General features: G+C 46.5%; 1 protein-coding gene and 1 long non-coding RNA gene across 3 annotated transcripts in view; one reads left to right on the forward strand and one right to left on the reverse strand.

Moving 5' to 3' along the window:
• Positions 1 to 3295, reverse strand: LOC123288114 (uncharacterized). The gene is made up of 3 exons (XR_006531653.2): positions 3158 to 3295; positions 1610 to 1716; positions 1 to 1405 (listed from the first exon to the last, which is right to left on the reverse strand). It is a non-coding gene; the product is annotated as an uncharacterized lncRNA (long non-coding RNA).
• VPS37B (VPS37B subunit of ESCRT-I) overlaps positions 3260 to 26700 on the forward strand; it is a 26087-nt gene continuing 2646 nt past the window's right edge. Inside the window, exons 1-3 of one of the 2 annotated variants that reach the window (XM_044775971.2) lie at positions 3260 to 3442; positions 24264 to 24435; positions 26094 to 26176. In XM_044775971.2, the coding sequence (XP_044631906.2) occupies positions 3332 to 3442; positions 24264 to 24435; positions 26094 to 26176 (366 nt within the window). In that variant the 5' untranslated portion in view covers positions 3260 to 3331. Of the gene's footprint in view, positions 3443 to 23273; positions 23437 to 24263; positions 24436 to 26093; positions 26177 to 26700 lie in introns of those variants that run through there. The other variant, XM_070515936.1, reaches the window with a different exon arrangement.

A 26700-nucleotide genomic window follows, 5' to 3' on the forward strand; every position in this document is an offset into this window, starting at 1 on the left:
ATTCTACATTATGTATATTTTATTGCAATAAAACAACAAATACTATTGGTACAACCACTTTGGAGAATGATGTGGCAATATCCCCTACAGTTGCAGATATGAAAATCCTATGACCCCCAACAAGAGAAGAAAGGATGTTTTAAATTATCACGTAGGTATACAGCAGAACACCACACAGTTGTGAAAAAAAGAGAGTTTCAAACTATATGAATCAGCAAGGATACAGCTCAGAAACTTAATGTTGATCAAAACAAGTAGCAGAAATATATCTGTATATAATATCTTTATTGTTTACAGATCTATCCAGATAAGGTAAGATAATTAAATAGGATAGCAGCTACCTTCTGGAGAGGGAGAAAGGAAATGGGATTGAGGAGAAAGGATACATAAGGGCTTCAATTGCGTCTCTGATGTTTATCCCGTAACCTGGTGAGTACATGAGTGTTTGTTATATTCTCTCTTTCTTTAAACAAACCCCACACGGGAGTGAAAATAAATAAAAGAGAAAAAAAATCCCAAACTGAAAAGAGTCAAACCTCAAATCAAAATAACTAACCTTTCTGCATCCTCCACCTTTATAACACACCAAAGTAACATCAATCTTATATATAATTTTTAAAATACTGCTCCAAGTTTTTATATCTTCTCTCTCCAAAGCAGGGACTGTGTCTAAAATAACTTTTTCTTCTCATGATTAAGGCTTAGGTCCTGCTGGGTATTTAGAGGTTAGTGGATGACAGTGACAGCGGTGGTGACGTCAGGCTGTGTGTCCTGAGAGGGGCATGGCTGTTCCACTTGCCGCCTCAGGGGATAATACCTCCCCTGCCCACACAGAGCTGCACAGCATATGCTACGATACCTTGTCACCAGGTCAACACATTTTCTCCCAGCTCTTCGAACTGGAAAATATTTTGAATAATTCTACTAACTTGCATTGGAGAGAGAGAAGTCTAATTTCAAGGCTGGAGGATTCTGAGGTTCAATTATGCAAAGGTTACGTGTGGGTTTTTTTGGAAGAATGCTTTCGAAACAATTCCTGATGTTGTCTAACAGGAGATTCATTTCTTGGGCGGCAACAATACTCCAGTGAGAGAGAAGCCCTGGCACACACATACGTTGTCCTTGATTTGCCAGAGCAAAACATTAGTTAACCTACAACTATTACAGGCAGACGTAGGTACGCAGAGAAACCCAAATATCAGTCAACCACAAAAGGGGAAAAAATGTACAAGTCCACCCACGCATTACATCGACAGGTTTGACACCAATGCCAGGATTTTCTGATGTTTCTTTTCTTCTTTCAACCACTTTTAAGAGCGACAAGAAGTTTTTAGAGCAGCAGCACACACGACGTTTCTGTGGTTTGCTCCGCTTGACAAAGGAAGTGGTGTGTAACTTGAATAGGCTGGTGGCAGAAAACAGGTTGGAGAAAAGTTATAAAAGGACTAGGCGAGGCTAAGAATGTGAACTTTGTTCCAACTGAGCATTTCAGCGGTCACTGCATACAGGTGTGCCATTCAGCACGGGGCTTGTTCCTGGTGTGTGCTCTTGGCTGAGTCACCTCATCCCTCTATATTCCGCAGCCCCCGGACCCCAAACCTAGTCTCACCTTCTGTGGGGACCATGAGGAATTTCTGGACAACATCTTAAGCCACCCAGGTGAGAAGTTCCTGGAAATATAGCTACTGTGCCCACTTTGGCAGGTCTACTGTTTTCCTGGAAAGAAAAGAAAAATGAGCTAGTATCCTGAACACAAACTTGACTTTCTGCTTCCCCTTCCTCTTTACTGTGGTCTTTTCTCATCAAAACCACCTTTTTTGACCAAGTATAACAAGTTAAAAGGAAGAAAACTATTGAGTGCTCCTTTTGAACTCAGTAAAACCTTTTGCTTACAGAGAGTATGAAATGCTTTCTCTAACTTTGTTCATTTTTCTACAAATGTGTGCCCTTAGTCACAAGGGGCTGGAAGGAGAGAAAGAACGGGCCAGTGGAGCCCAGCTCATACGCACAGACAACTTAGACCTTATGTTCTACGGATGGGAGAGCAGACGCATCATCTCCATACACAAGGCTCACAAGGCAGCCAATCAGCTATGACTGAATGCCTCGACTGTGTTCAGTGCCGAGTCATGCGACGAGGTTAGTGTGGTATGATGCCAGCATGGTGAATGCCAGACTGGGAGCCAGGAGACCTGCCAACTACTAGATTTTGGAAAAAACCAAAAACTTCCTCCTCACAGGGCCTCAGTTTCTTTATATGTAAAATTAGGGGGCTGTACTGGCTAACCTCAGACTTAGGGTTTTTTCCCCAACTAGAATGGTGGCAGATTCCAAAGCAGGATAATGAGTCCCAGACTCCTGGATCTCGAGAGACTTCTAGACAGCTGGAGAGACTGAGCAATTGCACTCTAAGTCATGTTGTTTCTGAAAGAGCACAGCTGGGCCCACCTACGTGTCTAGGCGCCTTCCTCTGAGTTGGTGTAAAGGGGCTACTTGCATGGGTCCTTGCTTAGGATGCTCCAGTCATACTGGTTTTCTGCCCATTCCTTCAATGTACCAAGCTAGTCCTGACTCGGGGCCTTTGCACATGCTCGTCTTGCTGCCTTGGGCTTCCTACAGGAATAGTGGCTGGTTCCTCCCTTCTCATCCTTTAGATCTCCTTAGATGTCACCCTCTCTAAGAGGGCCATCATTTCCAACTCTCCCTAAAGAAGGTCTTCTCTACTCTTACTTGTTTTTTCTTTGCTTCTCCTGTCACTCCGTTAGCTCCGTGTAGGCAGGGCTCCTTTTTGTTTTATTCAGAATTTTATCCCCAATTTCTAGTTCACATAGTAGGCCTCAATAAACATTTGTTAAATGAATGACTTGGCAGCTCCAAACGCATCTATAGTTTCCCCATAAAGTCTCCTTTCTTTGGGGTTCCCCGGCCCAGGCCGGGCTTAGGCTGCGGTAACTTCCTTCCCACTGCTTGCTCTCTGCGGATCTCGGCATTTCTCTTCTTTGAGGAAAAAGGCTCTTATGACGTCACAGCGCACTCTCCTGTGCCGCAGTGACATCATCACCGCCGATCGCAGCCTCACAAGTCCGTCCCCAGGTCCTTTCTCCCTCCCTCAGACGCCCCCAACCTTCCCTGAGGAATCCTCCTCCACCGCTCTCACCAGGTGCCTGGACAGCTCCGTCACGTCCGCCCGCCCGCGCGGCGATGACGTCACGCCCCAGGGCTGGCGTCACGTGCCCCCCCCGTCGGGGGCGGGCCTTGAGGGCGGCGCTTCCGGTTGGCGGAGCCTGGCGGTCAGAGCGGCGGCAGCGGCGGCGGCGGCCGAGACGCGGGGATGGCGGGCGCCGCGAGCGAAGCCCGGTTTGCCGGGCTGTCGCTGGTGCAGCTCAACGAGCTGCTGGAGGACGAGGGCCAGCTGACGGAGATGGTGCAGAAGATGGAGGAGGTGAGCCCAGCGCGGCGGCGGGGCCTGGGGGCCGGGGGCCGCGGCGGGCTGGGGCGGCCCGGGGCGCAGGCGGTGGCGCTGCCTCAAGTTGGGCTGAGGGGACTGGGGCGAGACGCGGGGGGCTTGCGACGGACCGGGGGTGAGGGGACGCGTCCTGAGACGGGCTCGGGGGCTGGCCGGGTCCCGGGGCCGGAGCGAGCGGGGAGCGGAGCCCGGCGGGCGCGCGCGGGGACGGGCGCGCTGTGGCCGCGTCTGAGGCGGCGGGGAGGGACCTGGGGGGATCGAGGTGAGTTGGAGAGGGTGGAGGGGACTGCGGTCGAGGATTCGGGATGACTGAGACCGGGGCTGGGGCTGGGCGGGGATTGGGAGGTTGGGGGGTCCCGGGGGACTGAGGCCGTTATTGGGGTCTGAGGATAGGTTTTGAGGGGCTGAGTGGACTGGCTGCGTTTGAGTCTTGGGATGTGGGGCTTCCAAGATGGATCTAGGGGGCTGAGTGTCTGTAGCTGTGTTCGGGAGGTAGTTCTGAGCTGGGCTTTAGGGTTGGGCAGGGGTCCCCGAGATTGGGAGACACGAGGCCACGGATTTAGCCAGGTTAGGATTTGCGGGGTCCGTGTATCTGGGGGTTCCCAAGAGTGTCAGAAGGGCCCTGCGGGGTCTGGTTTCATTTGGAAGTGGTCCTAGCAGAGTTACCCAGGGGGCTATTCTCTCCCGTCTGGTGGATGTGCCTTAGGGTGGCAGCAGGCTCCCTTTCTCTCTAAGAGTTGCGCCCCCCCCCCCGCGCCCCATGGAAGAAGGGAATGTGGGAATTCTAGTATGGTGGTTTTGCCTGGCGGTGGCAGTGTCCTACCCCGCTGGGGCCAAGGAGGGTTCCTGGAGCTGTTTTTTGGGAGAAGAGAAACTGGGAATTGGGGGCTGACAGCTAACCCCTAGCTCTTTGATGGTCCAGGGCCTGCCCAGCTTCCAGAAGGCATGTGCCCACCCTGTTTCTGGTTATCGCACTCCACCCCTTGTGGCATGGTTTGCTCTCAGGGGTAACTGACTTTACTCTTGCATTTGCAGCATCTGCTTCCTTCTCTTCCTAACTCCCAACCCTTTTGAACTCTTGCTGTGAAAGTCCCATCCTGTGGGTCTGGGTCCCCTCCAGGCAGGTGGACCCAGGCTGATCTCGGCTCTCCCGGCCCCTCCACCACTCCTACTCCTTTGTGTCTGAAGTCTGAGCCTTCCCACGCCTCCAGGACTGAGCCTCTCACCCCGAAGCCCCAGTAGGGGCTTTTGGCTTTCTTTCCTAAGAGGGATTGTTCAGCACCCAGCCAGCCCCCTTAAAAGGGGGCTTGTATGGAGGTTGCACATTCAAAATCACTGGAAAACCCTCAACAGATCATTGTCTCAAGCTACAGAGAGGCCACTGTAGTAAGATGGTATCAGTCTTTCCATTAATACACCCCTTGTATTCACAGGCTTTGTAACTTGGCACATACAACTTTGCTCCGAGATGCAATTTACCCCATTTATGGTCTCCATGTGGCACTTTCCATTTTAGAGAATAATGAGTGACAAAATCCATCTTTCTTGACTGAATGAGAGTTTCGTGTCTTCAGAGAAAAGAAAATCTTTGCTTAGTTTCTGTGCTTTTCAGTTGCTGGGAGGCCTTTTGTTGATTGTCAGCTGGCATCTTTCTAGTTTAATAATAAAATGATAGATGTCTTTTTCTAATGTTTTAACCCCACCTACAAGGTATTTTGCTATATGTGACTATTCTGTTTCAGTAATAACAGAATACTGTAGTTATATTGGTGGAACATTAAGAGAAATAAACTGCCTTTTAGTGGAGGGAGGATTGTGGAAAGAATGGAGTAATTCTGCTGACTCCGAGGCTGTTAGGGACAGCTTCACTTGTTTCTTCTACCTAAGAAACTGGAGATGATTTTTTAAATGGAAGGGCAAATTAATCTAGCAGAATTTTTTTGTTTGATTTTTGAGTATAGGTGACCTTCATGCTAGACTGCCCTGTACGGATCCTGAGGGCTCACTGCCTCCACTGGATTAGACCACATAGTTCAAGCTAAATTACTCAGCAGTAGTTTGTTCTTCAGGGCGTAGTGCTTTCAAAACAAGGAAACTGACTGCGAAGACCAGAATGCCTTAGCCAGGCGGCTCACCTGGCCACCGTGACACTTAGCAATCCGATTGCTCTGGCTGGACGTGGCATGTTTCTGTAGGAACATGGAGCACGAACAGCCAGAGTTCTGGCCATCACAGTTTCACTCAGCTGTTACTGTTATGCGTTGCTTTATTTTCAAGTGGTTGTAAGACACAGTAGAAGGAAATACTTTGTGAACTGTCCACTCTTGACCAAGTGGAACATTTATGGTGTGTTAAAGAACAGGCGTTGGAATCATACATTCCAGGCTGGACTTGGCCACTTCCCAGCAAGTCACTTCAGCTCTCTGAGCATCTATTGGGGCAGGATAATAGAATGTTTACTTCCTGGATTTGGTGCGGGGATTATGTGAGATAGTGCATGTTAGTCCTTAACACAGCATATAGTTAGTGCTCGATAAAGAGTAATTGTAATTATTAATAATCATCTGTAGTTCTTTCTTTTGAGAAAGGTTAACGACAATCATTAATACCAGATCATCCTGACAAGAATTTTAAGTACATTTTTATTTGCCATTAGTCTAAGAAACATTTTACCTTTCTACGGTTAAAATGATTACATATCTCAGTAGGTCTAGGACGAGACAGTAAATGGAACAGATCTTTCACAGCATAGATTCCCTTGACCTGAACCAATGCTTTTTTTTTCTTTTATTGTAAGAAGGAAGTGTTTTAAATTGTAGAGTAAGGCTTCTTCAAGCCTGAGGGGATATTTTGTGGCCACTGGAAAGTGTGGCTAGGTTTCAGAGGCATTCACTGCTAGGTTGAAGTACAGCAGTGCACTATGCCACACTTACATCGTTTTAATTGTGGTGTCTGAGCTTGAGCGCAGCGCAAGACATTCAGATCATCTCGGAGCCCTGGATGTTCTCATTTTCTGGCCCGTGTGTTTATCTTTTCCTGTTCCTCCTGTCCGTGTGCAGCTCCCTAAATGGAGCACAGCCCTAGTGATCTTACACTCTTTCCTGTTGCCGTGGGCTGACGTTTCATATGCACACATTTTTATTTTTATTTAAAGTTATTTTTACATGGCAGTGGAATGCGCCTTTCTGTAGCGTCCACGTTAACCCTACTGGACTTGGCAAGGCGCTCCCTTAAAAGGAACTGTCGCTTAGGGGATTAGGCAGCTAACCGGGACCTCTCGGGTCACTTCTCCCAGTGTGTTCTCTGAGGAAACGCTGATGGGTTCGTGTTAAGTAAGGATCCCCCTGAGGATGCAAATTCAGGATCTTTCTCCCTGTGGCAAGTGAAAATGCCCACATGCGGAAACGCTGAGGGTCTGAAAAACAGATTGTTTTGCGGAAAGTCGAGAGTCTGGTCTGGAAGAAGGTGTTTCCCTAAGGCGTGTCCTGTGTGATTTGTGTGGGGCTGTGGAGCTGCCGTGTGAATCATGATGGCTCATTGAAATGCATCCACTCTGCTGTAAACCCGGGGCTGCTTCCCCAACACACACTCCCATCGCTGGTGGGACTGGTTTTCGGAGGCTGAGATTTAAACTCTTTGGGTGGGTACTACTGGAGTTTGCGTCTGTTCCTGTTGTGCAGTCCTTAGTGTGTATGTAAAGCCTTCAGTTTTTCTGTTTAAATCTTCACTTTCATGGACCTATTTAAGTCTTGAGTAAAAAAGTACTGTGCCCAGGAATATTTTCTGAAATTCAATTTTATCTGATTTTACTTTTTGTAAAGGAGGCATCAAAGTTTCATAGAAAGAGCTTAGCTGAGAGTTGTGACCTCATTTCTGTTATTTAAACTCTGTGCTTCAGCCCCTCCACTGTAAAGTGAGGGTAGTAACTCGCCTGCCTTTCGGGGTTCTTGTGAGGGTAAACAGAATAGCAGGTGGAGGCAGTACGTGGCGCAGAGGAAGCTTTCAGTAGAGCCCAGCTCCCTTTCTTTAGTAAGAGATTTTCGGAATTGTTAGACTGGCTTAGATGAAGTCTGATCCCTTATTTTATTTAATTGCTCTGTACTTCTTTTGCATTGATTAAAAGTGCAGTGGGCTTGGCATAGTACAGAACTGGCTTTTGATATTAGCAGTGTGACCTTTGGCAAGTATTCAGTCTTTCCACTTGCAGTTTCCTCCTTGAAAACAAAGGGGTAATAACAGTAACCTACTTCATAGGATAGGGTTGTTGGGTGGATTAAATGAAATAAGTATATAAGATGCTTAACGTGGTACCTAGCACAGAGTGAACACAGTAAATTGTTATTATTAGCTAGTAAAGCTAAAACTTTGGGCCTTTTCAAGAAGATTCCATTTCAGTTCCAAGCTGTGGCGTGCTTCCTGTGTGCAAGGCATTGTAAAGGATAGAAACATGAATAGGGCATAATCCCTATATTATAAGATGGGCAAGATACCAAGTACACAAGCATCTACAGTACGAGAGAGATTAAGGGGTAGGGGGTTTCAGTTTGGGAAGATGAAAAAGTTGTGGGGATGGATAGTGGTGACACAGCAGTGTGAATGTAGTTAATGCCCCTCAGGTGTATACTTAAAAAGGGTTAAATGATAAATTTTATGTATATTTTATGACAGTTTTTCAAAAAGAATAAGAAAAAGGCCATGTGTGAATTGGAAATGACGTTGAAGGTCAGATGAAGAGAGGCTCTCTGGCTGGATTGGGTGCCGAGTGCCAGAGGTGACTTCGGTAGATGGGTAAGACTTAAGAAAATAAATGATCAAATACAGTAGTACCTATAAGACAGTATAGAATAATATAAGGAACATCTGTGTACCTGCCACCCGGCTTAGGAAGTAAACACTCCCAGCCCAGTGAGAAGCCCTCTTTGTGCTCCGTCCTGAGCATGCCCCACCCTGGGAGCTGCTGTCTTGAATTAGGTATTTATTTCTCTAAGTAGGATTTTGACAAACAGAAATGGGGGCTCGAGAAGAAGTGACAGCCTGAGCCTAGGCACAAAGCGGGAAGGCAGGGACAGGTTCTGTGACTGGTGAGTTACCATCTACTTGAGCCTGAACGGATTTGCTTATGAGTAGGGAGATGACGCACGGTAAGGCTGAAGGGGCAGAGTGCCGGGGGTGAGCTCCAGGGCGGGGAATTTGGTAGCCTGAGTTTCCCTGACTGGAGCAGAGGAACAGTGTGATGAGAGGTGCTCTGTAGGCGGATTAATTGGGCAGCAGTGTATGGGCTGGCTTCACATGGGGAGATTCGGGAAGACCAGGTTGAAGGTGGAAACAAGTGGAGGGAAGAAGAAATTAGGATTTGAGCTAGGCTTCCAGGAGAGAGAGCAGAGCAGCCTCCGGGGCTCCCTTCACACCTCAGTGCCCTCATGGAGTTGCCCCTCGCCCTCCCCTGCCCACCGAGAGACCTCATCAACGTATCCTTCCAAATGCCCTGCCCACTCCCTTAGTCACAGACACACGGTCCCTTAGCCTCTTTGTATACCTCTTCTGAGGCACTTGACACACATTTGTAAGTCATTTACTTCCCTGTTCCTGTGACTAGCCTGGAGGCTGCATTTTGTTGTGCTTATCATTGCGTCCTTGGCATCTAGCATGATGCCTTGCACACGGGATGTGCCCAGTTAGTGCTGCTGAGTGAGTGGAAATAACTGGGCTTCAAGTGGCAGTAAGAGAGTGAGGCAGGAGGAGGACAGAGGGGGTCGCTGAGACCATGCCAGCCTAAGTGTGAGGGACAAGCAGGGTAGTTATGTGGCACTGGCTGGCAGGCAGTTGGAGGTGTAGTTCTGGACCTCAGGGAGCAGTCTGCTGAAATACAAACTTGGGCACTAATTTCCTCCAAGTGCTTGTTGAAATAGGGGAGACTATAAAAGTTTGAAAGGCCACGAGGAGTAATTAGCGGGTTGGGAGAAGGAAAGAGGGGCCAGGGAGAAACAAATCCAGTGACCTTATTTTACAGACCAGTTGACATCCTGTTAGAGCGCTTGTGCTGTAGCAGACCAACCAAAAGAGGAACCTAGAAGTAGACCAAACTGTTTGAACCTCAGCCGTCCTGTGCAGGGTTGATGTGCTCTCCAGCTAAGCCAGCTTTGTTGTTGCTTTGGCCCTTATCACAGTATTTGTAGCAGTGTGTTGCTATGGGGATTACGCCAGGTACCAGTGCAGGGTTATCTGTAAGGACCTGTGTGTCAGCCACTGTTCACCTATGTAATTGCTGACGCAGACAACATGCTGGAACAAGAGCTATAGTTGGTTTATTTCCTTCCTCAGCCGTGTGGGTTTTTCAGATTCCATCATTATTCACAACTATCTTACCCAAGGTACAAAGACAGAGGAAAGTTCTTGGTAGAATTTCTTCATAGGGAAGAGTGAAAGTAGAGGGAGATGTACCTTTACTGTCTCTAGGTTACATTGCAGTGTGTCAAGGGAAAGCTCCTAAAAGTGTTTCTCGTGGAATTGTGAGGAACATTGTTAGTTATTGTGCCAAAGAGTTTATGTGAAAAGCAGCTATTTGAATACAGTTGTGGTCACTTAACGACGGAGTTATGTTTTGAGAAATTTGTCATTAGCCAGTTTTGTCGTTGTGTGAACCTCATAGAGTGTGCTTTCACAAATCTAGATGGTATAGCCTACTACACACCTAGGCTATATGGCATTAATTTTTTTAAAATTTTTTTATTGTGGTCTAAATAGTTTATAACATTGTGAACTTTCAGTGGTACGTTAATATTCAAACATCATATAAATGTGCCCCTGCACCCCTTGTGCCCACCATCTCCCTTCCCCTGATAACCACTAAATTGTTCTCTTTGTCCATAAGTTTGTTTATATTCCACATATGAGTGAAATCATACGGTGTTTGTCTTTCTCTTTCTGGCTTATTTCACTTAACATGATGCCCTCGAGGTCCATCCCTGTGGCTGCAGATGGGACAATTGTCTTTTTTTACGGCTGAGTAGTATTCTATATGGCACTAATCTTATGGGACCACCATCATATATGCGCTCTGTTGTTGACCAAAACGTCATTATGTGGCACATGACTGTAGTTTACGTTACAAGCAGTGTCATAGTTAATGTTTCTTTCAAATAAAATCCTTTATTATTGTCAAGCTTAGTTAATGGCACCTCAAGGTTATTTTCATATCCGTAGCCCAGTGCCTGGGTTGGTGGAGGGATAGAGTAAGTGCTAATTACTGTTTGCCATCAGTCGGCAGCTTTCATTAATGTGAACACAGCTGAGGTCCGGGAAGTTTATTCATTTACTCAAGCTTTATGGAGCACCTTGGGGATGCGAAACTGCTAAGCCACATGGTTTTCATTTTTTGGGTTCACGCAGGTGTACAAAAGCTGATTTCACAAAACATTGTACATGGAAAACAGTAGTGATGCGGAGACCCCACAAACTTTTATGGGGCTGGGGGAGATCAGTGGGAATGTTTTCTGGAGGAGAGGACTCAGGAGCTGGGATTCAAAGGATGCATTAACCAGGTAATGAGAGAGAAGGGCTTCCAGGCCTGGGGGTGGGAAGCAGGAACAGAGGCATAGAGGAAAGAAGCCTAGAGAGAGCGTATGCAAGGAGTATCACAGGCCTTGTTGGAGGGAACAGAGCAGGGCATGGTGGGGGACAAGGCCAGAGGGCAGGCAGAGACCAGATGCCTCGTAAAGAAGCTTGGGCTCTAGTCAGAGGGAGCCGTGGGAGAATTTTAAACCAGAGAGTGCTACAGTCACACTTCTGATGTCTGTAGATGATTCAGGCAGCCAGGGGAAGGATGGGTTTGAGGGGGATAAGACCAGAAAGCAGGGAGGTCAGTTAGAAGGCTGAAGGATGATACTAAAAAAGATCTTTGGGCAACCCAAATCACTGACCTTGAGGGCTTACACTGCACTCATCGCAGAGCCTGTTGTCTTGCTTTGCACACGGTTCCAGTAAAAACACATTTGGTTATATGGTTTATCTGTCAGTGGCAGACTTTTAAAGGGTGTAGGGAAAAAGGAGTAGGGCCAGTAACATCATCAAGAAATAAATGATAGAGAAAGAGGAGGCACAAGTCATAAAAAGCTGCACAAAAACATAAGGTCAACTCTTAAGCATAGTAGTTACTAAAATAGGATTTGGGTACGGATTAACCTTCCTCAGTGTCAATTTCCTCATGTTTAAAATGAGAGTATTGCGATACTGTCCTGATTGAGTTGTTATGAGGATTAAATGAGGTGATACTGGGAAACTGCTGAACACAGTTCTTGGCAGTACGTGCCCAGGAACTGCAAGCTGTGACAGTTGTTAATGAATTGGTTGGAGCCGTTGGATTTAAGGAAGTGTTTCCCAACGTCTGGATTTTGATAGTGATGACTTTAAAAAGGATTCCTTGGTATGTGAATTTGGGAAACCTGTGGTTAAATAAGAGGGGTTTGGTTTTGTTTTGCTTTGTTTGGTCCTTCCTGCTAGGGTGTGTGGTGAAGCCCCAGAGGGGCATATGTTGCAGTATTTCCCAAACTCACCCGTCGCAGAACTGGTGGACTAGGTTCCCTGGGGCGCACTTTGGCAAATGCCTGTTCAGGGGATAAATGTATCCATCTGCTTCCGTAGCCCCTGGGTGTTGGTTTGTCACAGACAGTGCCACAGTTACTTGATATTCATAATGACAGTTTTGCCTCATCAAAAGCTGCCCTACTTTTCTGTGCTGTTTAAGAAGGCAGGGAAGTATATACTATTTGTTATTTCTGATCCCAGCTGATCAAATCTTTAAAAATAACATTTTTTTACATGTTTATTATAGAAAAACAATTTAAAATACAGAAAACTATAAAGAGGAAAAATGTAATCACATGTAATACCACCATCCAGAGATAGACACTGTTAACAAACATTTTCTACGTTTTCTGTCTTTTTTCTCATTAGGATCATTCTGTATATACATTTTTTTGGTTTGTTTTGTGTTGTTTTTTTCACCTAAAGTTATACTCTGGGCATTTTCTTATCAGAATACAAGAATATATCTGTGCCCTTTTTTTGTTAGAATATTCTTATATGACATGAATTTTAATGGCTACATGATATTTGATCATGTGGATATGTCATAGTTTATGTGACCATTCCCCTATTGAGTATTTAGATGCTTTTTTTGCTACCATAAATTATGTTGCAGTTAACATCTTTGAACATAAATCTGTTAAAATATCAGCATTTCGTTGTTGTTTGAAAAGCAGTAAGCCTTAAGTATCTAGGCAGTTCTTTTAGTTAAAACATCTAATTCCCTCTGTCAGATATAATTGCAGTTTTTGTTATGAAATTAGAGTAATTTAGAGTAACTCTTCTCCTTTGACTAATCCCTTTCTCTCCCCATAGACTAAAAAAAAAATCTCATTATTAGAATAGCATTTTCTCATACTGAGTAGTAAGATGAATAATTTCAGTCATGTGAGAGTAACTTTTATCTATTAAAACGAATTCTTGAGTCAGGTGTTGGAAAGTTCATGTCATGATGAATTTTAAATGTAAAAGCAAAATTGTCAAAAGATAGTGTCTTAATGCCATAAATCCAGGATCCGCCTGGACAGGGATTTTCTTATTTGCACCTGTGTAGAGACTACACCAGAAAATTCTCATACATGCGTTTCTTGTAAATTGTGGTTAAAAGGAAATAGAGAAGAGGAAAAAAACCCTTAAGCTCTGACTAAACAAGTGAATGCTTTGGTTGTTCGTCCTGGCCAGACTACTAAGAAGAAAAGCAGAGTTTAGAAATTTGGTCTTCTATAGGCTGCTTTCTTTTGGGGAGAGGAGGAGGGATCTGGATTTTAAAATTACAGTAGAAGCTGTTAATTGACTTCCCTCCACTTAACTGAAGTGTTCAGTAATTCTTCTCCAGTCCCTTCATCGAATATAATGATTGATGCCCCCCCATTATGGTTAGGTGCTTTCGCGTTTCTGCTCCCACGTGGCAGTTGCATACCTACCGAGAGTCAAACGCGTTTCCTCTGACCTGTTCATTCTGCTTTTATTTGTTGTCATTAAATGATTTCATTAAATACTCTGGCAACTGATGAACCGTGAGTGAAAAGAGGAAGAGTGAGAACTGTAAGCACAGTGCTTTAGAAAGAGTTACATAGAATGTGAGTCACTAGAAAAAAAACTTGCTAGTGAGTTAGGCGTGGACTAGATTGGGGAAGATGGAAGAATTCCAGAAGGCATCTGCTCTCCTTTTGCCTGTCCAGTGTCTTAAATTCTCCATATGGAAGGATGTGGTCTGGGTGGGAAAGAACTTTTGGAACTGGGGCCAGTGGACTCTTTCTCTAAGAAAAGACCTTTGCCTTATATGAAAAAGTAGACGGACGTGTATCTTTAACATTGTGTGTGTGTCTAGTGATTTACTGCTTTAACCAGACTGCTCAGTTAACTGGCAGCTAACTGGTTCTGCTAATCTGGAGTGAGGGCTTCTCATTGGCTTCCCTGGCTCACCTGCTGAGATTCTGATTCAGTAGGACTAGCCTGGGGCAAGGGTGACAAGCCCCTTGCTTTTAGGAGACTAGGGACAAAGGCAGTTAACTATGATCAGCTTTGGTGTCCCGTCTTGCCTTCTGCTCCACATCCCTCCCCTCCTCCACCCAGAGTCCCCAGGTGTTATAAGGCCAGTGATCCTAGGAAAGTAACATTTTATAGCACATGACAGTTATCAGAACTGGTCACACCTATTATTATATTTCTTTATTATTGACACAATTATCCACAAGTCCAAGAAGTAGGGAGATCTAGTTTTTTTCCTCTGAATATTCAAAAATAAGTCTTCTAGGAAAAAAAAGCTAACCCAAACACCTTGATGTGTTGTGCCTGCCAGAACTAGAAAACTGTCAAATTATGTGTCCCTGAGACCACTTAATTCTTCTCTGAGACGAGTCCATTTATTTTCATGCCTAGCTTTTTGCATTTCTGTGGTCACGTGCACTTAAAGCGCACAACATACTAATTCTTAAGATGCGAGCCTGCTCCACATGGAAGGGATTGTTCCAGTCTGCATCCTGCTGCCTGCTGCTTTCTGAGGGCAGCAAGTTTCATCTCAACAAGAAGGGTTTTGACATCTTCAATCAAAAATAGCAATCTTGATTAATACGTTGTTTGTTGAGTGGGTCGTTTTCTTGGAACATTTGATAAGCAGCTGGTAAATTTCCTTTCCCGAGTAGGCTATAGCCTTGGAGATGGTTTCACACAGCCCCCGAGATTGTTGTATTTTAGAACAGTTTCGTAATGTTCTACAGTTCTTTCACTGTATTTTTGTATTTTCAGATCTTTAATTTTGTTAACATATTAAACAGTTCAACTCTGCAACTGTTAAGTTTTTTCATTAAAACTCAAGGAACATTTGGATTGAGTTAAACCACGTTAGGGGTGTTTGCAGCACACCTCTGGAGTGGCGTGGGCTGGGATTACAGGCTCCGCCTGAAAGCCCACGTTCGACTGGAGGACTCTGGTGAAATGAGTTGTCACTGGGAAGGCCTTTGCACTGAACAGAAGATGAATTTGGGCTTTCTAATAAGCCAACACTTAATATTCAAGCCCAAACTCAAATTACATGTGACTTTGGTGAAATTTACCCTAAAATTAATTGGTGAGCTAGATCAAGAATAGTACAATAAGAGGATATGAGATTAACCTGGCTGAATGCACGCCAGCCTTTTCATCACCTAATCGGTAAGCCTGCTGTATTTAAAGTCTTAATGTAACTTAAACTTTTCTGCTAGTAGAAAAGTACAAAAGCCAGCATTTGTTTCATTCTTTGTCTTTGTATTATAGATAACTTTCAATTTAATTTTATCTGGAGAAGAAAACATCAAAATCAAAAGAAATTTTCCACCAAAAGGAACCAGTATGTCTTCGAGAAGGGCTGGTGCTGGTCAGGGGCAGCAGGCGCACAGGTGGTCCTGGGACATCTTGTTTTACCAGGGTAGGGAAGCTGTCAGAGCCCTGGGGTATGTGAGCTTAAGAGCCTGCTTGAAGTGTCTCCACTGGCCAGGGACAATTTGAGCATCAGAAAGATTCAGGACTGTAACTGATTGAAACACACAGAAAGATACAAATCTATTACTTAATACTGATACCCCTAAAAAAGCTTATTGGTCATTTTTGGAGGTTACTTGAGCATTAACTCAGTCTTCTAAAAGTTGGTTTAAAGGGGAAAGGGGTGCAGAATCAAACATTTATCCTGCTTTGCCTATATAAACTATTTTACATACTCAAAAACATGAGGCAGAAACCTCAGTAAAGAGGAATTCAAGCCAACACATGCAGAAGATGAAATTAAAGAATTGTTAATTTTAGTTCAGTGTGATTACGGCATTCTAGTTAGAGTTATAAAGTTCTTACCCATTAAAGATACATGTTAAAGTTTTTAAGGGTGAAATGATATGCTGCCTGAGATTTGCTTTAAAATACTTCAAAAAGTGAGGAGTGGACGGAACAAGATGGGCGAATGCCGCGGGTTGTTGCACCTGGAGAAGAGCACGCAGGGATTCACTGTGCTTACCTCTCCTTTTGCTCTGTGTTTGCATATATCCTCAAAAGGTAAATAGAAATGAGATTTAAATGATTGTTGGTACTTGAAAATAGAGAAATGATAGCAGACTAGATCCTACGGAATTAATTCACGCCCTAATCATGTAGAAAACACACTTGGAGACAAACTGTCCTGACACAGTAATGGGTAGTTTGCCTTAGAGCAATCACTGTCACAATCTTAATTTTTTCTACTTACATTTCACTTCCAAACCATTATCACTACTGTGGTGAAGTAGGAGTGCAAATAGTTTCCCAGTCAACGTGTAGTTGTTTGTAATAATAAGCATTACTCTATGATGTTACTGTTTAAAAATTTATTATAAGCATTTAAAGAAGCTAATCTTCAGAGCAATTTAGCAAGTTTTTAAAAGTCAACTGATAGTGCCCTGAGGCCCCAGCAATCAAGATTCCTACAGATTAAGTCGAGCAAGAATTCAGGGAAATGCCCGAGTTGGCCTGGGTGGTGTACTAGGTTCTGGGCCTCGGGAAATGAATAAGACACAGCTCTCCTTTTAAGGGGCTTCGTGTTTTCATCGAAAGGGGGAGTGAGCTCAAATGTCATTTTATTTCATTGGGAAATCTATTCAGTTATATCAGTCAGGCAGCTGGCAAGACAGAGGGCACTCAGCTTGGGGGACTGGAGAGGCCTTTAAAGGCCTTCTTTACAAGGAGAGGGTGGGTGTAGACCCCCCAGGGCTGGTACAGCACTAGCCACGGTTGTGCACATCTCCCCTCCAGGCCTGATAGGCAGAGCAGGGTGCAGAGAAACAAGAGAGGGAGAGAGAACTGCTTTGGTTGGGAGGGATCTGGCCACCTACAGGGACCCATAGAGTGAGGACCCCAGAGAACCCCCTCCTCATTTCATTCTTCCCCCACCCCCAGTCCCCATCGCTGATGCCAGCTCAAACCAGAAGGCAAGTGGCCTGTTGAAGTGGTCATTGTGGCCCCTGGGGCACAGAGCAGGATGGGGCGTGGATCTCAAGGACAGGCGGCAGATTCCAGCACTGTACTAGTTTCTTGTGGATGCCATGACAAATTCTCACAAATTCGGAGGCTTAAAACAAGAGAGATTTATTCTCTTACAGTTCTGGAGGCTAGAAGTCTGAAATCAAGGTGTCCGTGCTCCCTCCGGGGCTCAAGGGGAGAATGCGTGCCTTCCTCTTCCTGCTTCTAGTGATTGCACACTTCCTTGGCTTGTGGCCACATCACTCCACTCTCTGCCTCTGTCTTCGCATGGCCTTCTCCTCTGCGTATGTCTTCTCTTGTGTGTCTCTTATAAGGACACTTGTCATTGGATTTAGGGCCACCCAGATAATCTAGGATGACCACCTTGTCTCCAGATCCTTAGCTTAATTACATTTGCAAGGATCCTTTTTCTAGGTAAGGTCACATTCACAGGTTCCAGGATTAGAAGGTGGACACATCTTTTGGGGGGGCCACCATTCAGCCCACTGCAAGCACCTTTCACTCCCAGGAGAGTTAAAACTCCATCATGACACATTGGTAACTGATTGTTGGTGTACTTCTGTTGACTGTCTTCAGTGGACACACCCTCCAAGGGGGCAGGGACCTGCCTTTCCTGTTCACTTCTGTCTCCATTGCCTGCCCTGCCCGGAGCCAGCACATAAAAAAAAGCTTTTTTGGGGTGAGTGAATTAACAGACGAACGAACAAGCACAGCAGACGACAATGCAAACAGAGTGAAAGCAGGGGTCTGCTCTGTGAGTACACTAAACACCGTTCAGTGGGCGCTTTCAATGGCGGATCATATAGGACGTGAATTACACCGCAGTAAAGTTGTGCCTCAGAAGAGTGCCTGGTGATCAAGCGAGCAAGATTGTGTGGCTTTGTCTGGGGCTTGGGGAGGGCCGGAAAAGGCCCAAAGCCGTTGCCGGGGGCCTCTGTTAGGGCAGAGCTTTGGGGAAGGAGGGCATTCCAGGCTGAGGAGCCAGTGTGAGCAAAGTCATGGGTCGAGAGCATGTTATCTTCCAGGCACATGTTTACTTGTTAAATAAAATGTGATTGTTTACCTTGTGTAAATGCCGGGCCCTCTGGGGGCTGGGGCGGGGAGGGGCAGGTGAGAGGGAGCACCTGTGCCCCGAGTGCCCCGCCCGCATGCCGAGCACTGACTCCGTTTTGAGCATTTAAAGGCCTTCCAGTGCTATTAAGAATTTCCGTTTGTTTGTTGAAATTCGCTGACATAATGCAGTGCTGACGTTTACTTTGTTATGACAAGGATTATATGATATGTAAGAGGGAGTAAGGGGCCGCCTTGAGTACTCTGCCATAGCAAGATTCAGCTTGGAAATGTGGACACATCTGTCTGCCATATTGTTTAGGAGGACACCATTATAATTATAGATGAAGGAGCCAGACCGGCCAGCTTGAGTCAGACTTTCACATCTTAGAAGCGTCTGGTTTGGAAAACGTCCCCTGCAAGCCCAAACCTTTGACCCAGGCTGGCCAGCAGGCGCGGGCCACTTCCCATCCCTGTCTCGGGTGCCTCTCATCTGTAACCACTGCATGTGTCATCCAGAGGGGAGTTTCTGTCTCCTTTCTTGCCAGCTTTATTTTTTGCCACACTCCCCTACCCCAAATAAATAAATAAATAATGACATGCATTTGCAGTAGAATGTACATTCTGTGAGAACTTCACATTTGGATGCAAGCATCCCGAGAGACAAAAGGGTCTCCACATTTCTGCCTGGACAAGTGAGTATAAAATACCTTGTTTTCTTTTTTAAAACAAAGGCAGCTTATTTCCCTAGAGCCTCTGCCCTTTTGGTTCTATTAATATCTAACAGGTTTTTTTTAATTAAAAAATGAGCATTCTGTAAATTTATACATGCTTGTTATAATGAATCAAGTGCTATGTACAAGTAGAGGGAAGTAAAAAAAAAAAATCACACCATTCAGAGGTTGCTGTTGTTAACTTGGAGTGAACATCCTTCTAGACAGCTCTCTGCGCGCGTAGACAGTTGGGCGGAAGTAGCAGTATAAATGGGGTCCTATGTGAATGTTGCCATCTATCATGCCTCTTGTTTTTCTTTGATATGAGCAGAAAAAGAAACTGAAGTGAAACTGAGTACATTTATAAAAATGGTTCCTTACCACAGAGTGATTGTTTCCTGAAAAGATTTCTCTATGGTTAAGAAAAACGGTCAAGAGAACTGTCAGGAGGTTGGGACCCTATTTTCAATTTCAGGGACCTCTTGGCTCCAAACCTGGCTCCTAGAACACGGGGGGGCCTCTGCCGGCATTTTCAGATTTACTGTACAGCTTTGGTCACAGACGTCGAGGCTGGAATCGAGCTGAGAGGAGGTGGAGAGTGGGGCTGTGTGTCACCCAGAGTGGCTGCACTTGGGCCTTGCTGAGTGTGGTGTACACTGTCCCTAAGGACGGGCCCTGAGTCCCATCCTGCCCAGCTCACCTTCGCTTTGCAAATGATAGAACAGGGGCCGGCCCCGTGGCTGAGTGGTTAGGTTTGCGCGCTCTGCTGCGGCGGCCCAGGGTTTGACCGGTTTGGATCCTGGGCGCGGACGTGGCGCCGCTCATCAGGCCACGCTGAGGCGGCATCCCACATGCCACAACTAGAAGGACCCACAACTAAAAATACACAACTATATGCTGGGGGGATTCGGGGAGGAAAAAAAAAAAGATTGGCAACCGTTGTTAGCTCAGGTGCCAATCTTTTAAAAAAAAAATGATAGAACAGGCTGCGTGTTTCTCCCCATTTTCCTCAATGGGAACAAGAGGAGGGAATATTATGAAGGAAAGAGTCTTTTTCTACATCTAATGCAGCATCAAAGGTGTGTACGGGGCCCATAGGAGTGTTGGAAGAGCTTTATCAGATGCTTAAGAAAAGACGCTCCTCCCCACCTCAGCGCAGGTGTCCTGGCCGTGGCCCCGCGGCCGTGTTCCCCTGCCACCATTGTCCCCCTGGAGAGTGCTGTGGGTGTACCCTGCATGGCTGCTTAGAATTTACTGATATTTATTTATGTAAAAATATCTGGGGGCCGGCCCGGTGGCGCAGCGATTAAGTGCCCACGTTCTGCTTCTTCATGGCCCGGGGTTCGCCAGTTCAGATCCCAGGTGCGGACATGGCACCTCTTGGCACGCCATGCTGTGGCAGGCATTCCACATATAAAGTAGAGGGAGATGGGCACGGATGTGAGCTCAGGGCCTGTCTTCCTCAGCAAAAAGAGGAGGATTGGCAGCAGATGTTAGCTCAGGGCTAATCTTCCTCAAAAAAAAAAAAAAAATCTGAATATCCAAAGGATATAAAAAGTTACAGCAGCATAATGGTCATCAGTTGAAGTTTTAATTTGGTCTCTTTTGCTGGCTGGTGACTTCGACTTTGCCTTTATGCATCCTGTGCAGATGAGCTTCCTTTTGACTGTAGCCTGTGCTTCCTTGGGTTACTCTCTCCTAGGACTTTCTAGCATGGAGAAGAAGGGGGTTTTGACCGACTTAGACCCTACGAGAATAAGATTTATTTGCGGAGGTATTATACTGTGAAACTGAGGCAGGGACACTTAGCTGTATGTTGCAGTCGCCTGGGGAGCTTTGAAAAAATGTCCATGCATGGCCAAGTGGTTAAGGTTGCATGCTCTGCTTTGGAGGCTCGGGGTTCATCAGTTTGGATCCTGGATGTGGACCTATGCACCGCTCATCAAGCCATGCTGTGGCAGCGTCCCACATAGAGGAACTAGAATGATCTACAACTAGGATATACAACTATGTACTGAGGCTTTGGGGAAAGAAAGGAAAAAAAAGAGGAAGGTGGCAACAGATGTTCACTCAGAGCCAGTCTTCCTCACCAAAAAAAACAAATAAGAAGTGTGCCTGGGCCCCTCCTAGAGAGTTTGGCTGCTATGGGGTTGGTCTGGGTATTGGGGATTTTGTCGGGTGATTCTGACGTGCAGCTGAAGTTGAGAACCACTGCTGTAAAGTCATATTTAACAGCGTGCTAGGATTATGCACTTCTCTGGGTGCCAGTGCCTTTCCTGCGGTCACCTTGGGAGACCTGAGCTTACAGTGCTGCCTTTGCTTAAGAGTTTTGGAGAAATCCTGCTTTCGGAATTACCCTTAGATCTAATGTGAGACTCCCCGACAGACTCAGGCTCAAAGGACTGTGTCAAGGGAGCCTGCCTGTTGCGGAAAGGATTGGGGGCAGTTATTGCTTGACAAACACGGCTCTTCTTTTTTTTTTTTTTCACTGTCGATTTTGTTACCCACCTTGTTTGTCGGACCTGATCTCAAGTGACTGGCTTTTTGTGGGTGGGGAAGGGTCATTCTGACTCTTTCGGTGGATGCTGAGTGGCTGATATGTGCTCGGTACTGGGCACGCCACAGATGACAGGATATTGCCTATGTCATTAATATTCCAGTGGGGGAGACAGTGAGCAAGAAACCAGATTTGATATTCACTGATTGCAATTAGTGGCAGGACAGAAAGGAGTGCTGTGACAGAGGGTGACTGCCAGCTTAGATAGGACGGTCAGCGAGGCCTCTGAGGGCAAGGCATTAAGCTTGGGCCTGACAATGAGCAGGAGCCGGATGGAAGAGCAGACCTGAGTGCCAGAGGCCTGTGGAGGGAAGAGTTCCATTTATTCTCAGGACGGGGCGAGTGGGAACAGGTCACCCTGAATCTCAGAGATCGGGGCATGGCAAGTTCGGTTCCATTTGTGCTGACTCTGAGTTTAGGTGAGGACAGAAGCGCTCATGTTCCACTCATTGCTCAGGGCCTGGAAAATAATAGTTGCTCAGTAAATGTTTATTGAACAAAGAATTGATTGAGTCAGAATTTCGCGTGCACAGAGCAGTGAGTCTGGGAGCAGGCGTCTAGGTCTTCACTGTGGCCTCCAACCCCTGCCCTCTTCTCATCCATCAGATGAGACCAGTGGGAGGAAAAGATCTCATCAGCAGTTGGTTTGTTTATAACTAAACTTTGAATTTTGAGATAATTGTAGATTCATATGCCATTGGAAGAAACAGTACAGAGATACTGTATGTATCTTCACCCAGTTTCCCCCAATGGCAGCATCTTACAGAATTCTAGTCCACTCTCACAGTCAGGATAGCGACACTGATACAGTCAGCATAGGGAACAGGAGAACATTCCATCACCACGAAGATCCTTCATGTTGTCCTTGTAGCCACTTCCCTCCCCCAGCCAGTAATCTGTCTGCATTTCTGTAATTCTCTCATTTCAAGAATGTTGTATACTCGGAATCATAGAGTATGTGACTCTCTGGGTTGGCTTTTTTCACTCAGCAGAATTCCCTGGAGCTTCATCCAAATTGCCATGTGTATCCACAGTTGGTTCTTTTTTTATGGCTGAGTAGTGTTCCCTGGTGTGGATGGAACTCACTTTGGTTAACCATTCACTTGCCGAAGGACACCTGGGTTGCTTCAAGGTTTTGGCTGTTACAAATAAAGCTGTTCTGAACGTTCACGTACAGGTTTTCGTGTGAATATAAATGTTCATTTCTCTGGGATAAATACCCAGGAGTACAATTTCGGGGTCATATGGTAGTTGCATGTTTAGTTTTAAAAGAAGTTGCTGAGCTGTCTTCCAGAGTGGCTGTGCAATGGTTTATTTTTGTTTGTTCTTTTAAATGGCTTAACAATCGAAGGAAAGACTCTCCTGCAGGACCTCGGGATACAGTGCACATGGAGGGCGAGCCCCTGTAAGGGGGAGGCGGGGAGCGAGTGAGGGAGCCCCCTCCTAGGGCCCTTCCGAAACCCCGAGATAGCAGAAACCCTGTTTAAACTCAGTCTTTCCAGCCCCCAACAGAAACTATTTCTACTGCACTAATTTTAGTGTTGAGCTAGAGGCTTAATTTTCTATCTTAATGTAAATCCTTAATTTAAATTCTGTTTTGAGCTGGCCTAATCTTTCAGGCCCTGCACCCAGCTCATCTGTGTGGAGAGAGAGATTATGTGTCTGCTGAAGAGCCCCCAGCCTGGTGGTCAGGGCCTCCTGGTGGAGGCGTCCATCCAAGGGCTTTCCCTTTGTTCTCTTCCTTCACTAAGTTGTGCGTGCGTGTGTGTGTGTGCACACGCCTCTATGAGTGTGCTGGAAACTGGGCATGAGCAACAAATGGGTATGGCTGGGGGGAGGGGTGCAGAGCAGAGGCAGCGCAGCCAGGAATCTACACTCAAACTATCAAGAGGAAGGAAGTAGCAGCGAAAATAGCCTGGGTGCGGTGGTAGGAAATATTAAGGGGAAAAACGAGATGCCTGGCGTCGGGGTGAAGAAGAGCTCCTAAAAACGCGGGCATGTGTGGGGAAGGAATTGTGTGTTGTTGAAACTTCAAATCCAGAATGTGAGCAGTGGGCAGGCCGCGCTGGAGGAAGCCGATCAAGGTGAGTGAAAGGGGAGCTGGAGGACATGGCACGGATGCCTTGTGTTTTTTGGTTTTTCTTTAATATACTTTTGCTAAGTTTTATTAGGAGCTCCTTACCTTTTTCTCAGACCTTCCATTTCTCCCGCTCACTCCTGACGTCCAGGCGGGCGTCCCCACTTGGAGAATGAAACCCTGTTGGGCAAGTAAGTCCCCCTTGCCCAGCCTTGGGTCAGCCTCACTGAGGGACTGGCCAGGAGCTGGCGAGATGAGGCCCTCCCCTCAGCCAGGAAGAGCTGGTGCTGGGGTGGGGGAGGGACGAGGGCAGGATCCTGTAAACGGAATTCATCCCTGGGGCCTCAGGCTTTCGTGCTTGAGCTGTAAGCCTGAGTGTTAAGCCTGAATTGACATTGCACTGACTGGTCCTCCTCTGATAAAAGCGATTCTTTAACTCTCTGGAGTAGCAGGAACTTGTTTTGAAAAAATCTAGCCCTAAATCTTTATAGCTGTCTATTCCTGCAAGCACAGTGGCGGGAGTAAGGAACTCCAGGCACGGCGCAGCTGCTGAAGCGAAAGCCTCGACAGGTCACAAGACAAAGCCCATCTTGCAAACTGGTTGGAAAGGAAGTGGCCTCACTGTTTAAGAATAGGGGGCAGTGTCCAAACTAGAAATCTGAGAGGCTGGAGTCTTTGGGGCTGGGAATGGCTGCCCCGCACGTGGCCCAGCCTGGAGACACAGCCAAACGGAAGCAGATGTGGCAGCTCCTGGGCGTGGGGTGTGGGAACCTCTGGGGACTTGCCTATGAACTAACACACTTTGGTTCTCATCATCCTGTGTGTTCCTTGCAGACACAGAACGTTCAGCTTAACAAAGAAATGACGCTGGCCAGCAACCGGAGCCTGGCAGAAGGAAACCTTTTGTACCAGCCCCAACTGGATGCTCTGAAAGCACGTTTGACCCAAAAATACCAGGAACTTCAGGTTCTCTTTGAAGCCTATCAGATAAAGAAGACCAAATTAGGTAACTTTTTTAGGGTGATCTTTCAACAATAAAAAGTTGAGGGCCAGCCTGGTGGTGTAGTGGTTAAATTTGCATGCTTTGCTTTGGTGGCCCAGGGTTTGGAGGTTCGAATCCCAGGCACGGACCCACACACTGCTCATCAAGCCACCCTGTGGCAGTGGCCCACATACCAGATGTTAGCTCAGGGCCACTCTTCCTCACCAAAAAAACAAAAATAAAGAAAAAAAGAATAAAGAGTTGAGGGAAGGACACATTTTCAAGCTGTTGCACTACCAGGAAAGAAATATTATTATGAGAAAATTTCAGATTAAGACAGTAATTACTGCCACAAAGAAATGGTTTATATTTAGAATTGTCACCAATTTAGAAAAGAGACTTAACTACTTTTTAAATAAGACTCCACCTTCTCCAAACAGCATTAGGAAAGAGGCAGTTTTCTGAATTATGGTTCAACAAATGTGTTATCTTGTGAAGTTAGCCCTCAGAATTAACTCTGAAAAATACTCCTCACTGGAACATTTTATTTTAATGTCACACTTTGATTCACAGCCATTTTGAAGAGAGCGTGGAGTTGGATATTGTTCGAGTCCTGCATACTTTGGATTGCTTTCGAAGAGACTTAGATTAGAGAAGGTTAAAGATTACCCCCTGCAGAGAGGTTTACAGAGACTTCTGATGCCCAAATCCCCTTTCATTGTCTCCGTAAAGGCAGCAAAAATGGACTTTAATGTGCCCACCAGAGTGAATAAAGTTGAAAAGGCTGGCACTGCCCAGTGCTGGTAGGAGTGTAAACTGGTAAGACCACCTCGGAAAAGCTGCTTGGCGGTCCCTGCTAACGTGAGAGATGTGCGTGCTCTGGGATTCAGCACTTCCACTCCGGGTCTGTTTCCAGCAGCAGTGCGCATTTATGTCTCTCAGAAGATGCACAAGAATTGTCATTGGAGCTGTATTCCTGACAGCCAGATGTGGAAACAGTGTAGACGACAGGCTACAGAGGGATGGGTTAGTTGTGATATTTACACAATGGACACAGCAGTGAAGGAGACAGCTGCTGACTCAGACAGATTCATATGACACTAGGGTGAGATCAGAGACCTGGTGTGAGCGCAGGAAGCCGGCGCAGAGCACACACTGTGATGCCGCTTGTGTGAGGTTCAGGACCGGGTGGCACTCCAGGGTGGTGCAGGTCGGCACAGGGCCTCCCTCTGGGGGGCGTTGCTGGGGGTGGGCCTGAGGGAGCTTTGCAAATATGCTATGTCCTGAGCTGGTGCTGGTTGCTGGGGTTTAGACATATGTAAAAAATCAGGTGATACACTTAATGACGTGTATGCTTTATGTAAGTTATCACTCAGAAATACAAGGGACATATGTAACGGGGTGTTCCGTACAGCTCTCTAGGGCAGCGCTGATGCTCGGCGCGCTGATGCATGTGCAGCCCCGAGTGCCCACGCTGGTCCGTGCACTTGTTCCTCCCCTGGAGTTTAAGCCTTACTTCACTTTCAGCTTCCTGGAAAGTCAGCTCTCAGAAGGTTTGACTCTCCTAGTGCCTTTCCAGTTACAAGGCACTCCTCCTCTGGCAGGGGAGGGAAGGAGGCGGAGGAGCAGGTTTTGAAGGGCTGGGGGTCGTGCCCCTCTCATCGCGCCGCCTCCTCTTCCAGATAAGCAGTCCAGCAGTGCTTCCTTGGAGACCCTGCTAGCACTTCTTCAGGCGGAAGGGGCCAAGATCGAGGAAGACACCGAGGTAAAGCCAGCCAGCCTTGGTGGAGTGCCCAGGGCACAGTTACCCGTGTCCTGGCCACTTTGGGCCCAGTTCCCTCGGGGACAGTGAGTGCCACATCTCCATGGCCAGGAGATGGTGCCTCCCGCGTGTGTAAGCTGCACGTGAGCCTGGGCAGCCTGGCCTGTGGTCAGAGAAAGTGCCAAGCTGAGGTCTGGTCCTCAAGTGAGGGATGCACGCTGCCCTGTGAATTGGCACTGGTCCTGTGGGTGCCAGTGGCTGAGCTCCCATTCGCTCTGAGTCAGCTGGTGGGGGCAGGGCCTGTGGGATGTGGCCAGCTGGGCTCTTGAGGCTGGAGCCTCACTAAGTGATAAATGAGTAAGGGTTGAAAGTTGCGCAGTTGTAGCGCATCAGGGCTGGCAGCGTGTTACCAAGTTAGGCTACTTGGTCTAATTAACCATCGCCATTAGGCGGGAGCCCTGATGGGCACGAGCAAATTTCTGTCCTGCTGACTCCGAACGGGGCCAGTCTGTCAGGATGCGGCTGGT

The sequence above is a fragment of the Equus asinus genome, chromosome 8, assembly GCF_041296235.1.
Source record: "Equus asinus isolate D_3611 breed Donkey chromosome 8, EquAss-T2T_v2, whole genome shotgun sequence".
In the NCBI taxonomy this organism is placed as follows: Eukaryota; Metazoa; Chordata; class Mammalia; order Perissodactyla; family Equidae; genus Equus; species Equus asinus.